This window comes from Rhagoletis zephyria, unplaced genomic scaffold, assembly GCF_001687245.7.
Source record: "Rhagoletis zephyria isolate East Lansing unplaced genomic scaffold, Rhagoletis_zephyria_1.1 Rzeph_scaffold_01166, whole genome shotgun sequence".
NCBI classification, from domain to species: domain Eukaryota; kingdom Metazoa; phylum Arthropoda; class Insecta; order Diptera; family Tephritidae; genus Rhagoletis; species Rhagoletis zephyria.
Genome location: NW_016158250.1, coordinates 42,906 through 66,634, shown reverse-complemented (window position 1 = coordinate 66,634; position 23,729 = coordinate 42,906). Strand labels below are relative to the sequence as shown.

The window sequence follows — 23,729 nt, the reverse complement described above, 5'->3', positions numbered from 1 at the left end:
AAAGTACGTTTAAAACATATTGAGAACCATTTTGCCTCTGCCTTGAAAGGGTTAAAAAGCGTATCAAATATTGACAGGCTCTGCATTAAAGGGTTAAATGCTGCACTTTCGTAAAGATATCNGATAATAAAAAAAAATTAAATAAAAAAATAAAAATATTAAAAATAAAAGTATTAAAAAAAAAATAAATAAATAAAAAATAAAAATAAATAAAAAGTACGTTTAAAACATATTGAGAACCATTTTGCCTCTGCCTTGAAAGGGTTAAAAAGCGTATCAAATATTGACAGGCTCTGCATTAAAGGGTTAAATGCTGCACTTTCGTAAAGATATCGATCACTATAACCATTTTTATTATATAAAATAATATATAAAATTGTGAAAGCTGATAGTTTACGAGTTATTAGAATTTAAAGGAAGCTTTTCTTTTTCCAATCTGGTCACTCGGGTACAGCAACCAATGTCCCAAATATCGAGTCTTAAGATAAAATAAAGAGAAATCTTTCAGAAGCAGTGCTAATGGTGTATTAAATATAATGTTTTCAAATAGAATGGGAGCCAAAATCCAAAATTTAAAAAAAAAATTACATTTTGAACTGTATTTTGAGGGTTAAGTTATTGTTGTTGTAACTTCTCTATAGTTTTCCTACATTATATGATCATTTATCTCCACGATAAAAAAATTGTCACTCCATTATCTCTTTTCTAGGCGAAGATCTACGATTTTGAAAAAAAACTCGTGTTTTGCCTATAGTGCGGCGTTCATTGTTGTTTATCTTTTGTCTTTGACGTTTCTCCTCTATTTATAATCGATAAATCCGGGTTGCAGACGGAGAAATTATTTTTATAATACAGGATTATATCATAATTTGGATTTCAGATGAGAAATTTTGTATTCTTTATTACGTATTGCATGGTTCAGCTCGAAAAGCAGATAATCTAGCTTATATAACAATATTGTGAAATTTATTAACGGCAGCAGTCTACCGGATATCCAGTCTGATATCCGAACCCCGCTTTTATTTTTTACAGGATATCCCGAATCCGGTTATCCGTCAAAATCTCTATCCGGCACATCCCTAGTTTTAATATTCCTAGGAGACATTGAAAGTTTTTTGAACCATGCGGTATCTGTTCTTAGTATATGCCAAAAAAACTGGCAAACCATTCATTATACAGTACTTCTTCGATCTGCTTAATAGCTTCGTCGGTTGTGTAGAAAAAATTTTTAGAATTGCTGTTGTGTTTCGCAATACTGTCAACCCTTTCATTCCCCGGAATACCTTCGTGACTGGGTATCCATACAATATGGATATTATCGACAGAGGTTTCATGGATTTTTCGTAGGATTCTACTAGCAATGCTGTTGAGTGAGTTTGGGTTTTTAAGATTTAACATTCGTTAAGTTTAAGGGTTCATTCGGATTTTGGCATCAGAGGGCGAAGGTTGTTCGTCGCGAAGTAAAAGCTCTAAAGTGTACTGTACCAACCTTAAACTGTGAAGTATTAAAAAAAAAAAAGTTTGTGACAAAGGCCTTGTGTGTGGGCGCGAGTGTGTGCTTATTAATAGTACCTAAACTTAACTAAGTGATTTTTGCGTCGCGTTTATTAAAACATAAACTGATAAATTTGTTACAACAATCTGGAGGTCAGGTGAGTCTTGGCTAGACAGTGGTTTCATTTCTTCATCATTTTCCTGTGTAGTAATAAGTAAAAACTTCCATAGTGCCGGTTAAAAAAAAAAGAAAGCTGCCTTTTAAGGCGGGCAAAGAAAGAAAGGCCATGATGGCGTCGTCGACTTCGTGGTCGGCGACGTCTGAAGCAGAGTCTTCTGCATTTGAAGGTAGTGTGTTAAAAAACCAAAAATATTAAATAACAAAGATGTAACTAATTTTTTTGAACTCGCCAGCGGTGGAGGGCTTATTAAAATGAAACCTAAAAGTAACGCGAAAAATGACGTGTGTCCTGAAATTGGCGGGAAAAATGTAGAAAATGAGGAAAATGGCGGGAAAAATGTAGAAAGAGCTAGAAAAGGCGGGAAAAATCTAGAAACAGATGGTAGTATGGAATATGAGAATGTTCCAGAAAGCGTGCAGACGCAAGAAGCTCAGTTAGCGGTAGTTAACGAAAGCGAGCAAGCAAGAGGAAAAGAAAATGAAAATGTACAAAAGACAGTGCAGTGCCCGCAAACATTTAAAGGGGAAATCTTCGCTTTGGTGGATTCATCTGAATGCACCAATATTAAAAATGAAAAAATAGCCACAGGGTTAACTCTGCTGAGTCAAATCAAAGATATGCGCCACAAAGATGTTGAATTCATTCATTAGTTTTAGGTAAAACACTATACAAAGTAACTTTCAAAAATACTTATGCGGCGAACACTTTTGTTCTTGATGACAAACTACTAAAAACTGCACTGCACTCGAAATATATGGTGTGGTTAGAGGTGTACCCATATGTTTCAGTGATTCTGATGTTTTAAATAATGCCATATCTATTATCCCCATCAGGTCTGTCAGATGCTTTACGCGCAAGGACCCTGCCACCAATGAATATATTCCAATTACTACATTAAAAATAGGCTTTTCGGGTAATGAGATTCCCAAGCAAATTATATATGAATATACAAAGCTTGATGTAGATTTTTATATACCTCGTCTGAGGCAATGCAACAATTGTGGGCGACTAGGCCATACTCAAATGTCCTGCAAATCTAAAATTAGATGTATCAAATGCGGCAAAAATGAGTGCAGATCAGATTGTGAGGCAAACAACTGCATTTTATGTGGAAATAGTGGCCATACAGCAAAGGACAAGCTCCGCTGCCCTCATTGGGAAAAGGAGTTGGCCGTGAACCGTATCAAGACGGTCAAGAAGATGTCACGTAAAGAAGTTCTGGACACTTATTACCCAAAAAATAACAATAGATTTAGCATTTTCGAGGAGGACGAAACTTCCTTTCCTTCATTCTGTAATCAGACTGATGAAACGATAGATAAAGATCTTAATATAAATCGTAATTTAACAAAGAAATCTTATAGCTCAATTCTTAAAAAACGTCAGGTTAGACATGAACCATCTCAAACAAGATATCCAAAAAGAATTAACAACAAAGTTAATAATAGCCCTGTTATTGAATCATAATCTTACCAAAAAGGAATAGTAACCCAAATGGAGAAATTGATGACTCAGCTCCTTAAAATAACTCAAAAAATTTCAATTGAATTCCAAGACAACGACACCTTCCAACCGGTTCAATTCCTTAAAAATCAATTTGACTTGATCATGAATAATAATGACGAGAGAGCTATATTTAATTCAGACAATTCCTCCTTCTTTGAAAATGAAGATCTTGCATTATAATATTCAATCTCTAAAAGCAAATATAGATTCTCTAGAATTCTACATCAACAAATACGAATTCGACACTGTATGCCTTAATGAAATTTTTCTTACAGCCAATTCTTCCCACAGGAGGTTAATTGGCTACAATATGATTAAAAAATATCGTAGTGATGGGTATGCGGGTGTGGCAATTGCCATAAAATGCAACATCAAATATAAAAAAGTTATGTTTAACTCTGATTTTGATATACTAATGATAGAAACGCTCAACCTTAGTCCAAATATTTTTCTAATCACTACGTATTTTCCTCCTAATGTAATATGGCTTACTGCCAAGGAAGTGGTAAAAATCTTTGCGTACAATGATAATATCTCTGCTTTAATAGGAAATAATCCTCTTTTAAACTCTAGCTACTCCTCTGTATATCGAAAGTTTTCTGATATTCTTGACCGTCTTGATGTGGTTCACGGCAATCTCCATATCTCTAATCTTCAGATCTGTGATAATATGTTACCTGACAAAAAATCTAATCTAACAATTGAGAGCATAAAGAATCATCATACTATGATTTTAAACAGTTATAAAAACAGGTTTTTATATTCTGTATAGTGATGCCTCCCTGGCTGAAAATAGCACTGGTTGTGGAATCTTCAACTACTCCCAAAATTCTGATCATCTATTCTGTATTGATTTTAAGTCTTCCTCCACTTTTGGAGAGCTTCTGCCATCAATGAAGCAATTAGCATTGCCATCAAGGACAAAAAGGATAAGGTTGTTATATTCACTGACAGCCTCACCTCTTGCCATATTTTAAAAAATACTCAAACAAAGAACTCTATTGCACAACAAATACAAAAAAAAAATACTTGATGCTGGAAGTATTCTGATAGATCTGGTATGGGCCCCTAGCCATATTGGCATCCTAGGGAATGAAAGGGCAGATGAACTAGCCAAGATAGCCACTATGGAAGGTTCCGCTTTAAGGGCCAAATATACAATTGACGAAGCCATCTTCTTCTTCTTCTTATTTGGCGCTGTAACCGCCTAAGCGATTTTGGCCGAGTCCAATACAGCACGCCAGTCATATCTCTTCTGTGCCAACTGACGCCAATTGAAAATGCCAAGCGAAGCCAAGTCCTTCTCCACCTGGTCTTTCCAACGCAGAGGAGGCCTTCCTCTTCCTCTGTTCCCAGCATCGCGGCCCGCGTTGAATATTTTCAGAGCAGGAGCGTTTCTGTCCATCCGAACGACATGGCCAAGCCAGCGGAGCCGCTGAATTTTAATTCGCTGCACTATGTCTATATCGTTGTAAAGCTCATACAGCTCATCGTTAAATCGTCTGCGATATTCGCCATCACCAACGCGTAAAGGTCCGTAAATCTTTCGCAGAATCTTTCTCTCGAAAACTCCAAGAGCCGCCTCATCAGATGCTTTCATTGTCCATGCTTCCGCGCCATACACCAGCACAGGCATGATGAGTGACTTATAGAGTGTGATCTTTGTACGACGAGAGAGGACTTTACTTCTCAATTGCCTACTCAGCCCAAAGTAGCACTTGTTGGCAAGAGTGATTCTCCGTTGGATTTCAAGGCTGACATTATTATTGGTGTTAATGCTGGTTCCCAAATAAACGAAGTCGTCTACTTTTTCAAACTTGTAACTGTCAACAGTGACGTGGGTGCCAAGACGCGTATGCTCTGACTGTTTGTGTGCTGACAGGAGATACTTCGTTTTGTCCTCGTTCACCACCAGACCCATTCGCTTTGCTTCTCTATCCAATCCCGAGAAGGCAGAACAGACGTAGCCCTTGTTTTTACCGATAATATCGATGTCGTCGGCATACGCCAGCAATTGTACGCTCTTATAAAGTATTGTGCCTGAGCGGTTCAGTTCTGCGGCTCTTATTATCTTCTCCAACATAAGATTAAAGAAATCACACGAAAGGGGGTCCCCTTGTCTGAAACCTCGTTTGGTATCAAACGGCTCGGAGAGGTCCTTCCCTATTCTGACGGAGCTGGTGGTATTGCTCAACGTCATTTTACACAGCCGTATTAGTTTCGCGGGGATACCAAATTCAGACATCGCGGCATAAAGGCAACTTCTCTTCGTGCTGTCGAAAGCGGCTTTGAAATCGACAAATAGATGGTGTGTGTCGATCCTATTCTCGCGGGTCTTTTCCAAGATTTGGCGTATTGTGAATACCTGATCTATGGTGGATTTTCCAGGCCTAAAGCCACACTGATAAGGTCCAATCAGCTCGTTGACGGTGGGCTTCAGTCTTTCGCACAATACGCTCGATAAGACCTTGTAACCTATGCTTAGAAGGCTAATTCCGCGGTAGTTGGCGCGTATGGCGGGGTCGCCTTTCTTGTGGATTGGGCAGAGCACACTTAAATTCCAGTCGTCGGGCATGCGTTCATCTGACCATATTCTGCATACGAGCTGATGCATGCACCTCATCAGCTCCTCGCCGCCGTACTTGAATAGCTCGGCTGGCAGGCCGTCAGCTCCAGCAGCTTTGTTGTTTTTCAGCCGCGTAATCGCTATTCGTACCTCGTCATAGTCAGGCGGTGGGACAGCTACTCCATCATCATCGACTGGGGACTCGGGTTCGTCTTCCTCACTACTTTCAGCGCTGCTACCATTCAGTAGGTTATAAAAGTGTTCCCTCCACAATTTAAGTATATTCTGGACATCGGTCACTAGGTCGCCATTGTTGTTCTTACAGGAGTTCGCCCCGGTCTTGAAACCTTCCGTAAGTCGCCTAACCCTCTGGTAGAATTTTCGGGAGTTCTTCCTGTCGGCCAGCATCTCAAGCTCTTCGCACTCACGTATTTCGGCCTCTCTCTTCTTATTGCGGCAAATACGTCTCGCTTCCTTCTTCAGTTCCCTATAACGGTCCCACATGGCTCGCGTTGCGCCCGATCGCAGCGTGGCCCTGTAGGCGGCATCTTTTTTCTCTGCGGCTTCTTGACATTCCTCATCGTACCAGTTGTTCTTTCGGGCTCGCTGAAATCCAACTACTTCTTCGGCGGCGGTACTTAATGATCGGGAAATGTGGTTCCACTGCTCGCGTACGTCGGATTGTTGAAGAGTGCTCTCAGAGAGCAGGTGTGTGAGTCGAGTGGCGAATAAATTGGCCGTCTGTTGTGATTGCAGCTTTTCGACGTTAAGCTTTCCTTGCATTGTTGGGCGCACATTTTTTGCTGCACAGAGGCGGGTGCGTATCTTGGCAACAACAAGATAGTGGTCCGAGTCGATGTTTGGCCCTCGGAGTGTACGTACGTCCAAAACGCTTGAAGCATGCCTTCCGTCTATCACAACATGATCGATTTGGTTTCTCGTTTTTCGATCTGGAGACAGCCATGTAGCTTGGTGGATGTTCTTATGCTGGAACCTAGTACTACATATTACCATATTTCGGGCCCCGGCGAAGTCGATCAGCCTCAGTCCGTTATCGGACGTTTCGTCGTGGAGGCTGAATTTTCCGACAGTGGCGCCAAAGATCCCTTCCTTGCCCACCTTGGCATTAAAATCGCCAAGCACGATTTTGACATCGTGTCGGGGGCAGCGCTCATATGTACGTTCCAAGCGCTCATAGAAGAGATCCTTGGACGCCTCATCCTTCTCTTCCGTCGGGGCATGGGCGCAGATGAGCGAGATGTTGAAGAATCTAGCTTTGATGCGGATTGTGGCTAGACGTTCGTCCACCGGGGTGAACGCCAGTACTCGGCGACGGAGTCTCTCTCCTACCACGAATCCAACACCGAATTTGCGCTCCTTTACGTGGCAACTGTAGTAGACGTCGCAAGGCTTCACACTTACTTTACCTTGCCCCGTCCATCGCATTTCTTGGATGGCGGTGATGTCAGCCTTTGTCTTCCCGAGGACATCAACCAGCCGGGCAGAGGCACCTTCCCCATTAAGGGTCCGGATATTCCAGGTGCATACCCTTAAATCATAGTCCTTTATACGTTTGCCGTGGTCGTCATCAGAAAAAGGGGGTCTCATCCGAGGCTGTTTGTTTTTTTTCATTGGGCGGGGTTTTAACGTGGCGGGACCCAAACCCAGCGCACGCGAAGTTTTACGCCTTCTCACTTTAGCTCGCTCCCAAACGGGTGTTTGGTTGCTACCCAGAGGATACGTGGATATAAATATCCGGACGTTGTGAGCTGCGATTTGAACCGTACGCACAAGAATCGCTTCTGGCCACTCCCAGGTGAATGGCAGTCAAAAGTTTTCCACTTCTGCGCACGGAACCATCCGACGAAGCCATCAGGCAGATTAAAAATACCATCTTTGACGAATGGTGCAATAAGTTCTTAAATTACTCCTCATTGAAACCCAACCTGTTTGAATCTTTTTTACATGTAGAAAAAGTTTCGCTTGGTTTTAAAAACTAACATCATCACCGACAGACATCAAAACGCAGAGTCCTATCAGGGCACACGTATGATAAGGCATATTTGTTTAAAATTAATGCCCTAAACTCGCGAAGTTGTTTTTGTGGTCAACTAGATGACTACATTCATCAAACCTTCTACTGCAGAAGACTCGATAATATTAGAGCTGAATTTGATATTTTCAACAATGCTACCGATTTTCAAACAATTGTTCAAAACAATTATCTAGCCAAGATAACTCAACTTGCCAAATTTTCCAAAAGGCCAAAATATCAATTTGATTTTAAAAATATTCGTTAAATTTTCTAACCAGTTGTTGCATTTCACCTCAATTTAATTTTGCTATTCGTCACATATTATGTTTATATTATAAATCGTTCTACCTAGCCCAAGCCTGTATAGTCCGTTATCGCGAATACTACTAAAAATACATGCCAATCAGAACTGCCTTCAAATTCGCACATGCTCTGTACGCATCATCAACCACACAATCTTAGGATATAATACACGGCTACTTAGAAGAACAACTGCACATAAATAGTACAAGCAGAAGCTACTACAGGGGTTTTGGTCAGCGGTACTACCTTTTGTAGGAGTGGAAATACAGCAGACACATCAACAGATATACACCTGACTGTGTACACCATACCTGGAGGAATAACCTGACTATAGGGACCGTTGTCCTTTCAGTCATAGCTTCAGAGCCCAAAAAAAAGTTTAAGGGTTTCGCAGGACACAGCTGTCAGTAAGGACCATTCTTTATTATTCTTTGAGGCGATGGCAATCGCCTCTTCAAAGGCCAAGAGTTCCCCAAAGGCTGTTGACGGCTTAAAGGGCCGGTGGAAGAATGTTTCCGTGTCACAATTGTAGTTATATATACCCCACTCAGTCCTGCTGTCAGAAAGTGATATCAGTGTACATGATGTACAGATTTGACACCGTTAGCAGCAGTGGTGTAGCATACTCAAATTTGGACCTAACTGCGACTTTTGTATATGTTCATGGCTTTCTGCGGGTGTAGACCAGATTTAACATTCTTTAAGTTCTTGGAAAAACCTTATATTGTTGGATGTTGACTCTATGGTGGTTGTGTAGTGACCACTCATGGTCAGAGAGCTGTTTATTACTCTGCCCAGTGCCCTGTTGCAATCTAGTCTGGCCAATGGTGACATTTATCTCCCTTTTTGGTCCCCTGCTAACATTCATAACTTTGGTTTTACTTGGGTTAAAACTTAAATCGAATCCTTTCCAACAAGTAAGGACAATCAATGATTCCAGTTATGATATTACGAGTAATGGACAGGCACAGTATAGACCTACGAATTTCTAGGGACTTGAGACTTATAAACATGAGACGAGCAGAATAGGATGGTATGGGATCCACAAAGTTCAAAGACCGAAGTGCAAACTTAAGAACAATTTTTTGTACACGTTCTACTATCAAAAATGACGCCAAGGTCCTTAATCTCACTAACACACTGAAGGTCACATGTCCATATATTGTACGTAGCAGGTATAATGTTGGATATTTTCGAGTAAGTCATTTGAAAGCACTTAGACAGGTTCAGTGAGAGCCGTGACTTCTGGCACCACAAGTAAAGCCTATCAATATCAGTTTGAAGCATATTGGCATCTTCTGGGGTCTTAATGGATGAGAAAATCTTTAAATCTTCAGATTAAGCAAACATTTGGCAAATGAAAAGCAGCTTGTGATATCATTAATAAAAAGTACAAATAGGAGTGGTCCCAAGACACTTCCTTGTGGGACTCCAGAGGAGGCAACAAAGGGGGTAGATGAAATAACATCAAATGTAACAACACAACGTCTATTGTAAGAGTTTATCCATTCCAGAAAAGCAGAGTGAACACCAAGACAACCAAGTTTTTTAATTAAGACTCTGTGAGAGACTTTATCGAAAGCCTTCGAAAAGTCGGTGTAAATGCCGTCGACCTGAAAACCAGCCGAGAAAGACTCAATGAAGTATTCACTGAAAACAGCTAGATTAATTATTAAATTATAATTATTATAATTAAAGATTTAACCGCAAAGCTCAACTTTGCATTGATTGCGTGTTCAAATATTTTTGAGATAGTCGAGAGCTTAGAAATGGGCCTATAATTCCTTACGTCAAGTGAGCTTCCATGCGTCAATAAAACTCCCCGACGATAAAGATTTGTTAAAAATTACTTTCAGAGGATAGACCAAAGCAGGACAATTTTTTATTAGAACTGCTGAAAGACCATCGACATCAGTTTGGGAGGAAGATTTCAATTTAACCAAAGCGTTACTAATATCCTCAGATGAAAGGCATAGAGCCCCGAGGTCCAAAGAGTAGTCTAGATTAGAGGAAAAGTCGCATGGCTGATCATGGTCTTCATCAACAAAATTGTATTTAAAAAACTCAGCAAATAAATTTGCCGCTTCACTTGAGGTTTGCGCATAATTATTATCCAAAAATACGCCGGTGGGAACACTAGCGAAGCTTCTTTTGGATTTTATGTAATTCCAGAAAGTCTTTGGATTCGATTTAATGTTCAACTCTATGCTACAAATGTAGTTATTATAAAGAGATTTATTTAAGTAGTTGAAATTTTTTAGAGCTCGTTTATATTTAACGAAAAATGAATGGTTCTTCGTAGATTTAAACTTCTTAAAATAATTGTTTTTAAGATTTTTAAGCTTTTTTAAATCCTTAGAATACCAGGGTAATCTATAGGGTTTTTTCTTTCTAACCGGAATATTATCCAAGCAGAGTTTACACAAAATGGATTTAAAAGTAGTGAAACTGCTAAATGTATCAAGATCTGCAAATAAATTATCCCAATTAATATCGAGTAGTAATTCATTAAAGCTAGAAAAATCGCATAATGCATAATTAAAAGATAATATGTCATCAGAAGGTACTGAAGCAAAACAGTAAAAATCGAGTTTTACAACTAAAGGTAAATGATGCTTATCTTTAGGAGTTACTGGATTCAAACATTCACTAACTTTGTAGCTTAGGTTATCACTTACAAATATGAGATCCAAAATTCTATTCAGAGAATTAACGAAATTATTAACTTGACATAAATTAAGACTAAGAATATTATCAATAAAATATAATTCATGATTTGCAGACACGTTAGTTGGTGTAAGACTATAATTAGAAATACTAGCAGACCAATTTATCTTGCATAAGTTGAAATCACCTAGCACACATAAATGATTATCATTTAGGTTATTTAAAACTAGAGATGCCACGTTGTTAGCATGAGCTTTGTACAACTCAAATGAACTATCAGGCGGTATATACGAAGCGAGTAGGTAAATGGAATCTTGCGCGGAGTGACAACTTATACAAACACAAATTTGATCGAGCAGAGAGTCATCATTATTGAGTGGAAACAGGAATGCACGGAGTTGACGCTTGACAGCAATTAGAACCCCACCACCACGAAGGCAACCCGTTTTTGCAGCATCTCTGTCTTTACGAAATACATTAAAAAGATTCGAGTCGAAGAACTCACTGTCGANAAATACTTTAAAAAGATTCGAGTCGAAGAACTCACTGTCAAAAAAACTTGCATTCAACCACGTCTCAACAAAAACAAAGATGTCGTAATCCATTTGCGCACTAAAAGAATGCACAATATCAGCCTTGGTTCGCATGCCGGATAAGTTTTGAAAGTACACCTTGAGACCACGGCTAGGAGGGTCCAAGGTCGTTACTATGTCCGAGGTGGCTGTTGTTGATCCTTTAGAAAAAACTGAAAAGGCTTGACCGAGACATTTGTAGGCCAAATTTCCGAGCTCAGCAACTTCGCGTACGAGGATTCCGGAACTCCCAACTTAAAATTAACTCTCTTAATAGTTGATACTGGGACATTTTTTTTAACCAGTTTGAAGCAGGATAACAAATTTTTATCTAAACCAGTTTGCTTAAAAACACAATCTTTAATGTTATCCTCGGATACGGAAGGCGAGAAAGAACATAAATGCAACTATTTATGCCGGACCGCAACGTCCAAATCATTACATGCATTTGTACCGAAAACACGCACTTGTTTTTTGTTCCTTTTCTTCGTAGCCGCCGACCACTGTGCATTATTAACCTCAGCAGTAGGCGCAATAGAAGCAGGTGGGAGAGCATCATTGGAGACGTCAGCAGCTGGGGCCGAAAACTTAGCATGTGTGTGTGTAGAGCGCATACAGCAAGCAGCAGTGTTCACTTTAGGGTCAGTGCAGGCAACAACATTTTTTGTGCCGACATCTCAGTGTGCGAATTTGTATCAGCAGATGACCAAGCATTATCAGCAGATAGAGAATTAGCAGCGACAGCCGAAGAAGCAGGTGAGCGAGCATAAACAGAGAGAGCATCAGTGGAAACTGCAGTAGCAGGTGCCGAAAAGTCAGCGTACGTGTGTGTATCAGCGGATGACCAAGCGACATTCGAAGAACAAGCAGCACGAGAAGTATGCGACGAGAGAAAAAGAGCGCGATTAGCTGCAATAATTTCTTTTACAGCTGCGTTATCACTGCCAAACTTCTCAACAGCAACACCAATAGAGGAGCGAAGGTCTTTATTTAACCTCTGCCATGAGTAAGGCAATCGTATCATCTTTCTCAAGCAGATTGCGCTGCATGGAAGGAAGATCTGAGTGAATGTTTTCAGTTTTTAACAATAAATTATTGTTATCTTCCCGTAAAGCACTGATCAGATTATTCACGCGGGCATTCTCATTTCGAAGAGCGACAACCACATTGTATAGAGATCCCAATGTAACTTGTTGCTTATTGGTATTGGTATTATCATTTGAATTACCATTTAGCTTTAAAGAGCCAACGGGCTTTGATTTCATAGAGTTAGAAGAGAATTTTCCTCCACGACAACGGTCGGAGGAGGCGAACGGAGGGAATCACGACGAGCTTCAGCACAGCCTCTACAAATGAAGCTCTTGTCTGAGCTGAGCAAAAATTCTGCATCTGCCGGTCGAATACCAACACATTTTGTATAAAAGAGTACATTGCACTTCGCGCACAGCACTGTTGATTGCTTCCTATCAACTTTGTGGCCACATGCGCAAGGCATCATGTAGTTTTAATATAAAGTAAATATTAAGGTATAATTTCCTTAGAAAACACAAGAGTCACTGTCTCAATCAATATCGGGTTTTCATCATTGCAAAAAAGCAAATATATAAAAGAGCCACTGTCACAATAGTTAAGCTGATATTATGATTAAAATCGAAGAGCGAAGAAAAACACGTCCGCACAGCACGCAAATCAGATTCAGTGGGGGGAATTTGATTGGATAGCAAAATATCTTTAATAGAGGTTTTAAAAGTGTTAAGAGTAAGGTCAGGCAGTTATCTCAGCATGATGTAGGACATATTATCCGCACCTGCCGCTGTGTCTCTTTTCTTGTTAATTATGAAGTTGATCTCATTACATGTGATGGCAAGGTTGGGACTAGGCAGCGTAGGGCAGTTAATTTCCATCACCGCTTCTTGTGTCGGGACTTGTTCCTTAATTGTAGGTCCATTCTTTTGCAGCCAAGCTACAAAAGAACACTCGCTTAAATGACGAAATACACGCAAAGCAACAACACTAACTTCGCTATTTATCCGAGTTCAGCCAGGTCGGTTAAAACATACGCGACCTGAAGAGTAGTGTTGTTAAGTGAAAAAACTGCTCTATTGTGAATTGTTAATGGCAAAGTGGAGAGGGAAATTTTGGTTCTCGTATATACATGATTTATATTATAAATAAGTATATATATTACGCAAATACCTCGCATAATTACTAATTTCTATTGTTTTTCGTGTCTAAATCCCGTTGAACTAATCACATGTTTCTTGCCAGCTACCAGCAGGGTTGCTTAAGTAGCTAAAAGGAAATTTTACCCGAGTTGAGCGTTCTTTTGTCGCTCGCTCACAGAAAAATGCAGCTTGTACTCATCATTCCAAACCCCCTTACCAGTTTGACCATGATATCCCCGTAACGTCTTGGAAAACTTCCATGCGTTTTGACTTAGGCTAGAGTTTATTTTGTCAATTTTATTGTTGAAATTATTATTTTTGGCGTCTTTAAAAACTTTTTACCATGATTTCCGTTGTTCAAGCAGATTTTCGAAATTGATAGGGCTAGGCCATTGTTTGGCCTTTTGGACCGCAATCCGGAAGAATCCATACCAGGATTTGGGGGTTCGATTTCCACTAGTCACATAAGTGGCTCTTTTGATCTCTTTTTGTTGTTGCTTTAGCGGCTACAACAACCTCGCCGATCGGTTAATATCTCAGTCGTGGTCGTCAAGTTCCACTAACGGAAGCCCCAGGAAGCGTGCAGCCTCAATGGGGTCGGTCCACAGGGACAAAGGCGTTAGTGTGTCGGGTTTTCCGGCCATATGAAGAGATGTTTCGAGTCATGGGGTGTCTCTCCGCATGCCGGACACTCATTGGGCACATCTGCACCTAATCTGCTCAGGTATGTGTTTAACCTGCGGCAGTAGCCAGAGCGAAGTTGGGCTATTGTAGTTCCGGTCTCCCGAGGCAGATGAAGCTCCGTCTCGTCGATGTCCGGTGGTTGTGTGCCTAGAACGGCATTCACAGGCCTGGAGTCTACATAACTCGAGACTGACTCCCTGTGAATGCCGTTCAGGGCCTGTCGATATGCTGACGGGTCCAGAGGCTGCTTAATGAACCTCTGCACTTCGTCCGTCAGTTCGTAAAGATGTCTTCTGTCATGCCTTGGCGAGGGCTCCTCTGCAAGCAAGTGCCTGTTCGGGTGTCCACGTCTGTGGCTCCCTACTAGGAATTGCTTGCAGAGCATTGTGTTGTGCTCCTTTATGGGGAGCATTTTCGCCTCGTCGTGTAGGTGGTATTCTGGCGACATAAGAAGAGACATCCAGTCGCTGTCCGAAGTACATGTTTTGAGTCGTCTGCAAATTCATCCACTGCGACCTACTAGTCCCCGGCGACCACACTGGTGCTGCGTAATTTAAAACCGGCCGGCCTATTGTCTTGTATGTTGCCAGCAACGTTTCTTTGTCTTTTCCCCAAGTACTGCCGGCTTGCGACTTGAGGACCTTGTTGCGGCTGTACTTTGTTGACAATAGCGGTTGCGAGCGCAGAGAAGGAGAGCAGACTGTCAAAGCTTACTGCGAGTATTTTGGGGGTATTCACCGTCGGAATTGGTGTATCATCGACTGTGAATTCCCAGCGGTAGTCTGACCTCCTTCGTCCAGGTGGTGAACACCCGTTTACTTTCGAGCGCAAGTCATCAATTCCATTCCCAGACGCCAGTATTGAACAATCGTCAGCATAGAAGACAATGGAGACTCCCTCTGGTGGTTGAGGGAGCTTTGAAATATAGTAGTTAAACAATAATGTGGAAAGGACACCACTCTGTGGAATCCCCTGTTTTATGTTTCTAGGTTTGCTCGATTTGTCTCAAAACATTGCTGATGAGTGTCGACCACTTAGATAATTCGCCGACCACCGTTTGAGCCTCTGTGGGAGAGAGGAGGCCTCTATGTTTTTTAGCAGCGCAGGACCGAAATTGTTCAGCATCAACATGCATATTCCGTCGGGCCCCATGGCGTTCGCCTTCCCGATGGCTACCCGAACTTCACCGCTAGCACAGGTTGTTAGCAGTTTGTGCAGCCTTCTGGTCACTCGACGCTTGGCTTTGTACGCCGGAGGATGCAGTATGAATTGCCGGCTGAATACCTCGCGCATTGCTCCGTGTCCGACGAAGCATGTTCGCCGAAAGAAATTTCGACCCTGTCGTCGTGCTTCGTCTGATTGGACAGTGACCTCTCGGTTGACCAAAGCTTACTCACGCCAGAGGCGAAGTTATAAGTCTTCAGATGCTCTTCCCACTTTCCGCTTATGTATGTTCACAAGCTGCTGATTCTCCGCGTTGAGATCCCTGATACGGGAATTTCCCGGATCGGCCTGACGAAGGTTGTCACGCGCATCGGCTAGAACAGCCGCTTCAGCAGGGAAATTTGGACGGGGGTCCGTAATGCATCCTGCCGGTACGAAGCGAGCAGCAGCAGCAGTGACAACCCTGCGGAACTTACGTTCACCAAGGTGGACGTTGGTTGGTGTGGGGAGCGCAGTGAAGGTGTTCTCAGTAAATTCCCCGAAACCTTTCCAATCAGCTTTAGTAAAGTTGATATAGGTCCGGTGTTCCGCGGAAGCAAAGTTGGTTGGTTTATCGATCCAGATGACTATGGGCAGATGATCTGATGCCAAAGTCAGCATAGGACGCCATTATACGCTGTTTATCAGACCAGCGCTGACTATTGTTATGTCTGGAGAGCTGCAGCAGCTGGCTATAATCCTGGTGGGTGCGTCGTCCGTCATTGTGCAGAATGTCGAATCGTCTATCTGCTCAGCCAAGTCTGTTCCTCTACGATTGTTTGACAGGCTTGAATGTCAAAGATCGTGGCGCGCATTAAAGTCACCAACTACCATACATATCCTGCCGGGCAGCTAATGACACGGGGTATGCATACGTTGAATATTTCGAGCTCGACATCGCCTGACCGCATGCAATGCCCTTACATTCTAGGGTGGTATCCNACGCCGGAGGATGCAGTATGAATTGCCGGCTGAATACCTCGCGCATTGCTCCGTGTCCGACGAAGCATGTTCGCCGAAAGAAATTTCGACCCTGTCGTCGTGCTTCGTCTGATTGGACAGTGACCTCTCGGTTGACCAAAGCTTACTCACGCCAGAGGCGAAGTTATAAGTCTTCAGATGCTCTTCCCACTTTCCGCTTATGTATGTTCACAAGCTGCTGATTCTCCGCGTTGAGATCCCTGATACGGGAATTTCCCGGATCGGCCTGACGAAGGTTGTCACGCGCATCGGCTAGAACAGCCGCTTCAGCAGGGAAATTTGGACGGGGGTCCGTAATGCATCCTGCCGGTACGAAGCGAGCAGCAGCAGCAGTGACAACCCTGCGGAACTTACGTTCACCAAGGTGGACGTTGGTTGGTGTGGGGAGCGCAGTGAAGGTGTTCTCAGTAAATTCCCCGAAACCTTTCCAATCAGCTTTAGTAAAGTTGATATAGGTCCGGTGTTCCGCGGAAGCAAAGTTGGTTGGTTTATCGATCCAGATGACTATGGGCAGATGATCTGATGCCAAAGTCAGCATAGGACGCCATTATACGCTGTTTATCAGACCAGCGCTGACTATTGTTATGTCTGGAGAGCTGCAGCAGCTGGCTATAATCCTGGTGGGTGCGTCGTCCGTCATTGTGCAGAATGTCGAATCGTCTATCTGCTCAGCCAAGTCTGTTCCTCTACGATTGTTTGACAGGCTTGAATGTCAAAGATCGTGGCGCGCATTAAAGTCACCAACTACCATACATATCCTGCCGGGCAGCTAATGACACGGGGTATGCATACGTTGAATATTTCGAGCTCGACATCGCCTGACCGCATGCAATGCCCTTACATTCTAGGGTGGTATCCCTGCGGTCGGTGTCTGCTTCGATAAGAACCATTATCTCGCTCGCGATCTCGACGGTGCACGTTGTTATCCGGTCAATTCAACAATGTTTCGGCGACTCTATTTTGCTTGATGTCGCTATGTGTGTCCTAAGCAACAGGTTTTTCCTTTTTTACCGGCAAGCCGAGGCAATCTTTTTTCTCTCAATATAAGAAAATCAAAATTTAGCCAGGACCACTCACCTGAGTTTGTTAGCACTAATGGTAATTTCTCGACGACCGAGTTAATTAAATGTAAAAAATGTTTATTGATTAGCGCGGCCATACACAAAAAGCCGTTGCTTTAAAACACTTGAACTAAATTTCACAAGAACAAAAATGGGATAACTGCGAACTAAGCGAACAGACGCGACCGTACCACACCGAATGGTTCCGACAGCATAAACTCGTCGTAGAATATCTGTACGAATCTTTATTACGGACGGATTCAATGAGGGCTGTCTACGAATTTTGAATTTACGTTCGTAGGCATTCGGATTCTGTGATAGCACTTTCCTAGATTTCACAAAAATCTAAGCTATGATAGTCCTGATTAAATAACCAAAAATAGTTTCCCTGAAAGTGATTAATGCAAGCTTTGTGGTAGCCCGCAGAATAAATAAACTGGAAGCATGAAAAAAGTGATACTAGGCATGAGGCGATCACAGTAACTACTTACCGATATCCTGTAAGTTTGCGTGCCTTCCTTTCCAGCGCCTTAGCCGACTGTTTATACGCGTCTGCCTATTTTCCCTGCTATAGCTCATTTATAAATAGCAAGACATATTTATGCCTATTTCGGCATCCGACGGATACCATCCGTACGGATATAATCCGATGGCCACTGTCATAACAAGCGAGGGTGAAGGATTATAATCGTGCGAATGGCATCCGTCGAATAAATGCCTATTACGGTCCGACGGATGTCTTTCGAACGAATCTAATGCTCCACATTCACTTGTGATGACAGTGCGAATCGGATTACCGTAATAGGCATGACTTACGCATGCAATACGATTTCAATTTCCTTACTTATTTTACTTCTACAAACCGCACAATTCCCTACCATTTTAATATTTTTGTTGCTTTTAAAATTAACATTTTATTTTGTAAAGCAATGACGGTTACTCCTCCGCTTCTGAATTTTTTGATTATTTTCAAACGGCATTTTGGGTACATTAGCTCATTGGCTTTCTCGTTCTTACAGTGTATGTGTATCTGCACTCTAATGTTGGCAGAAGTACCGCCAACTTACTGCGAATATAGAAGTATTATATATATGGATAAAACACTGCTTACAGTGGTATAGAAGCGATGTTTTGCTCTCTTTGTAGTAGACATTTCAAATATGTCTAGCAATGTTTGCAATCTGAGAGTAAGTGTTTCGAACACCACAAACGCATTTATGTAGCTCTCTATAAGCAACATTTAGAGTATAGAATTTGAATTAAACCTGCTACCACGTTTTTAAATTATATAGGCGATCTAAAGAATGCTCGACCCAGCCCGCAGAGATCACGAACTCCACTTATGGGGTCAAACAATGGCAGTATTGCAGACGCTGGAAATATGGAAGGCCGTTTCCCACCTGCCAGTCCTGGCCTTAACTTTCCTCAGCATATCCAGAATGCGTCTAACAGTGGTGTCAACAACTATAAAGGCCCAGGTCCCATCGAGGTATGGTTATGAAAAAAGTTACTTTATTTTCCCCTGAATATTTATATATATTTTATAAATTCTAGCGCCAGAATTCGGCACCTGTAGCTTCACAGTTCTGTCGGCGCACTGATAACCTCCCATTGAATCCGAACAGTAACCGCTCAGGCCAAAATAAACTAAACCATTCATTTGATCCCATCTCGTCATTAGCGCAAATGTCACAGCAGCTTACAAGCTGTGTGTCTCTCAACACAGGTGGTGGTGGAAATAGCGCCGGTGTTGGAAACATGGGTGTTATTGGCGTAAATGATGTAAATGTTCCCAATAACATAAATCAGAATATGGATACTATGATGGGCTCAATCGATTCGGGATTAGATCACTGCAATGCTGGTTCATCCGGTAATATGGGTATGCCTCCTCATATGAGCGGTCCTGGACCCTTCATGTCTAATAACTGCCATATTAACACTATGCTTGGACCCATGGGGCAACGTTTACTTAATCCGAAGATGTGTGGTGGCTTTAATCCCACCAATGGAGGGATGGGACGTGATGGGCCAGGTGGACTGCATGGCGTAATTCCAACACATCGCATGATGGGACGCGTGGCTATGAACTTCGGAAGCTTCAATGTTTCACCAAATATACAAGTGAAAGCCAGCACACCGAATACCATACAGTATATGCCTGTTCGTCCACAAACCAATAATAATAGCAATATGCGCGTACCGCCGAGTTTAGAATTTCTACGTTACGCGAATCCTCAAATATCAGGCACGGGGAATATCATGGACAACACTCATATAGGACAAGGGATTACAGGACCTCCTTCTGATCCGAACAAAATTAGTAATTGCAGCAGTGGTCCTGGAGTGGCGGGCAACGCAGGTATGAACTTTTTTGGAAATTGTAATCAGATGGGTTCAATGGTCGGTGATCAAGAAGACATGGTTGCCGGGAATCTCATAGCAGGTCATGAAATGGGCATGGGACCTCATATGATACGTGGCATGCGTCCTATCAGACAACAACATATGGGACATTCAACAAATCAAATGATTCCTGGTCCCCGTATGCAAGCACCGGGCGTTCCAGTGATGCCAGGACACTTTGCTAACGGGCAACAAGATCCAATGGAATGTGGGGACGCTTCTATGTTCATCGCAAATAATCCCAATGCTAATGGACCGGTACAGGGTCCTACGCAGAGTGTACCCGGGCAAAGCCAGATGTACGCTGGTGGTAATAGTCAGCAAAAACCCGTAAAATCATTAGGTGCGAGCAACATTTGCCAAAATATGAATGCGCCAAGCCTGGGTAACAATGGTCAATTGTCGGCAAACGGAAATTTACTTCCGAATGAGCACAATACATCAATGCCTTCAGCAGTAAACGGGCCTCTAATGATGGGTAACAATAGCACCATGCTCTCAAACGCTATGCAAGTGGGTAATAATGCATCGCCAGTCGGTTGTAGTGGCAATGGGGGAAATGGTCCCGGTGATGTTGGAAATGTTGGTTATAAACCATTTGTTGGCCCCGCCTCGAATGATATTAAGTACGCGCAGCAGTATCACAGTTTTCAACAGCAATTATACGCAACGTCGACGAGAAGCCAACAAAACACTGGCAATTCTAATATTGGAGCCAATGTGTCCACGAATCCCACGTTTTTTGTAAATAAGTAAACATTCTAATAAAGTTAAGGTGACCGTTTCTATACTTTTTCAAGTTTTAGTTCATTAAATACTATGTTCATACATTTCTATGTATATTTGTAAATTATTTTTTTTTTATCGCCTGCCTTGTAGTGTATTGTAACGTTCGATTAGTTTGGAAACTTATTCAAAAATGTTAACAGGTAAAGGAAGTTATGATAAAGAAAAAAATAATGAAAACTTCAATTTGAAACCAATAACAAATTCATTATCAATGTAAACAACTTACTACGATGTTATGTATTATATTCTTAAGTCTCTACTGGAATTCACCACACTTTGATTTTATATACTTGCGAGACGTTTTTATAAAGTTACAAATTCTTTTAGTTGCATTAACTGCAGGTGTGGATGATAAGAAAAAGAAAATAATATATATATTTGTAACTGTATGCAATAAAATATATATAGAAATTTAAAAGTATTAAATATAGTTTAAAACACAATATGGCTTGTGTTAGATCTTTTGATGTTAAGACTATTGTGAAATAAAGTGAAATGAATCATGCGCTCCCTTATTCCAAAATTATAATATTTAATTTAAAGAATCGTATGAACTCGATTATACCAATTGTACTTTTCCCGCAATTTTGCTCGCAGGGACACTTAGATACATTCCCACGACAGCTGGTTCCACGTACCGGAATGACTCGGGTTTTACCCGACCAAGGGCTGTTGTTTCGGCGATCTAACCCCGTTTAGGTCGATGAAGTATCTCAGAAGTTCGTCCATAGGGCTACATTCGCTACGTTTTCTTCTGCTCAGGGCTGGCATCGAGTCAAACCCAGGGCCAGTGTATGCCGGAGACGACTACACCACAACTCCCCCTCAGTCAAGTGTAATGCTTGCGAGGGGTGGAGTCACCTCAGAGTCTGCTCAGGACTACGGACACATCGGCAGTGGACAACGTCGTTTGTGGCTCCCTGTTGCTCAAACAGAGCAGCCTCCACGGCTAACCTCAGTCCGCCCGAGCAGCCTCACACAGTCACCACAACACAACAACACAATAACACCACAGACCATACCACAGCCACGACAGACCACATAACACACACAACCGCACCACCACCCACACGCCGCCGCCAACAACTCCTGGTTCCTCCTACAATCTGCACGGTATGTCAGGCCAGGATATTCCGTAATGTGACATCAGTCAAGTGCAACACCTGCCTTGGTCTGCGCCCCACGCGAGATTGAGCGAGGAACTTCGAGGGCCTGTGTTGTGCAGCATAGTCGCAAACCTCAACTGCGACGCCACCCACCTCCAGAACCACATGAAGCTCCTTCAATTTAACTGCAACGGGCTTCAGAGCAAGATTGAGGAGATAACCGTCTTCATGGGAAGGCATGGTATATTGATAGCTGCGGTGCAAGAGACTAAGTTGCACAGCAGTTCAATATTGTTGAATTGTGCCGGGTACAACGTGCACCGTCGAGATCGCGAGCGAGATAATAATGGTGGTGGCTTAGCGTTCATCACGCACCACACCGTGCAGTATCGTCTAATCGAAGCAGCATCGACCGCAGGGATCCCACCCTAGAATGTCAGGGCATTGCTATCCGGTCAGGCGATGTTGAGCTCGAAATATTCAACGTATACATACCCCCTGTAACTTGGTGCCCGGCAGGATATCACCCTTATATAGGTGCGCTCCTCAGAGGAGAGAACCGGATGTTAGTAGGTGACTTTAATGCGCACCACGATCTTTGGCACTCAAGCCTGTCAAACGATCGTAGGCGAACCGATTTGGTTGAGCAGATAGACGATTCGGCATTCTGCACAATGAACGACGACGCACCCACCAGGATCATGGGCAGCTGCTGCAGCTCGCCAGACAACAATAGTCAGCGCTGGTCTGATAAACAGCATATCATGGCGACCTATGCTGACTTTGGCATCAGACCATCTGCCCAGTCATCTCGATAAGCCAACCGACTTTGCTTCCGCGGGGCACCGAACCTATATCAACTTCTCTAAAGCTGATTGGAAAGGCTTCGCGGAATTTACTGAACACACCTTCGCTGCTCTCCCCACACCAACCGACGTCCACCTTGGTGAACGTAAGTTCCGCAGGGCTGTCACCGCTGCTGCAGCTCGCTTCGTACCGGCAGGATGTATTACGGACCCGCGATAATACGGATGACGGACGAAGTCCAGAGGTTCATCAAGCAACCCCTGGACCCGTCAGCTTACCGAATGGCCCTGAACGGCATTCACAGGGAGTCAGTCTCGAGTTATGTAGACTAGACCTGTGAATGCCGTTCTAGGCATACCGCCCCCGGACATAGACGAGACGGAGCTTCATCTGCCTCGGGAGACACGAACGACAATAGCACAACTTCGCTCCGGCTACTGCAGCAGGTTAAACTCCTACCTGAGTAGATTAAATGAGGATGTGCCAAATGAGTGTCAGGCATGCGGAGAGACCCCACATGACTCGAAACANAGTTATGTAGACTAGACCTGTGAATGCCGTTCTAGGCATACCGCCCCCGGACATAGACGAGACGGAGCTTCATCTGCCTCGGGAGACACGAACGACAATAGCACAACTTCGCTCTGGCTACTGCAGCAGGTTAAACTCACACCTGAGCAGACTGAATGCGGATGTGCCAAATGAGTGTCCGGCATGTGGAGAGACCCCACATGACTCGAAACATCTCTTCGCATGCCCGGAAAACCCGACAACCCTAACGGCCTTGTCCCTGTGGACCAACCCTACAGAAGCTGCACGCTTCCTAGGGTTGCCGTTAGTGGAACTTGACGACAACGACTGAGATACCAACCGTCCTGGGCGGGGTTGTTGTAGCCGCTACAACAACAACAACAACGGACCCACGTCCAAATTTCCCTGCTGAAGCGGCTGTTCTAACCGATCCCGAAAATCTCCGTACAAAGGATCTCAAAGTACATAAGCGGAAGAAGTGGGAAGAGCATATGAAGACCTGTAACCTCACCTCTGGTGTGAGTAAGCTTTGGTCAACCGTGAAGTCACTGTCCAATCCGACGAAGCACGACGAGAGAGTCGGAATTTCTTTCGGCGACCATGCTTCGTTGGACCCGTAGCGATGCGCGAGCTATTTTAGCCGGCATTTCATACTGCATCCTCCGGTGGAC

The 23,729-nt window shown here is 42.9% G+C and overlaps 2 protein-coding genes across 3 annotated transcripts in view; one reads left to right on the top strand and one right to left on the bottom strand.

The window, feature by feature from the left end:
* Positions 1-21,137, top strand: part of lgs (BCL9 domain-containing protein legless) — a 100,570-nt gene extending 79,433 nt beyond the window's left edge. For both annotated transcript variants that reach the window (XM_017616194.1, XM_017616195.1), the window contains exons 6-7: positions 18,712-18,908; positions 18,974-21,137. In XM_017616194.1, coding sequence (XP_017471683.1) covers positions 18,712-18,908; positions 18,974-20,581 — 1,805 coding nt within the window. In that variant the 3' untranslated portion in view covers positions 20,582-21,137. The remainder of the gene's footprint in view (positions 1-18,711; positions 18,909-18,973) is intronic.
* LOC108363009 (uncharacterized) lies at positions 7,606-13,359 on the bottom strand. Its single transcript, XM_017616196.1, has 2 exons — positions 11,306-13,359; positions 7,606-11,263 (listed from the first exon to the last, which is right to left on the bottom strand). The coding sequence occupies exons 1-2, from the start codon at positions 11,398-11,400 to the stop codon at positions 9,877-9,879; spliced, it is 1,482 nt and encodes a 493-aa protein (XP_017471685.1). The 5' UTR covers positions 11,401-13,359; the 3' UTR covers positions 7,606-9,876.
* Positions 21,138-23,729: the final 2,592 nt, after the last annotated feature.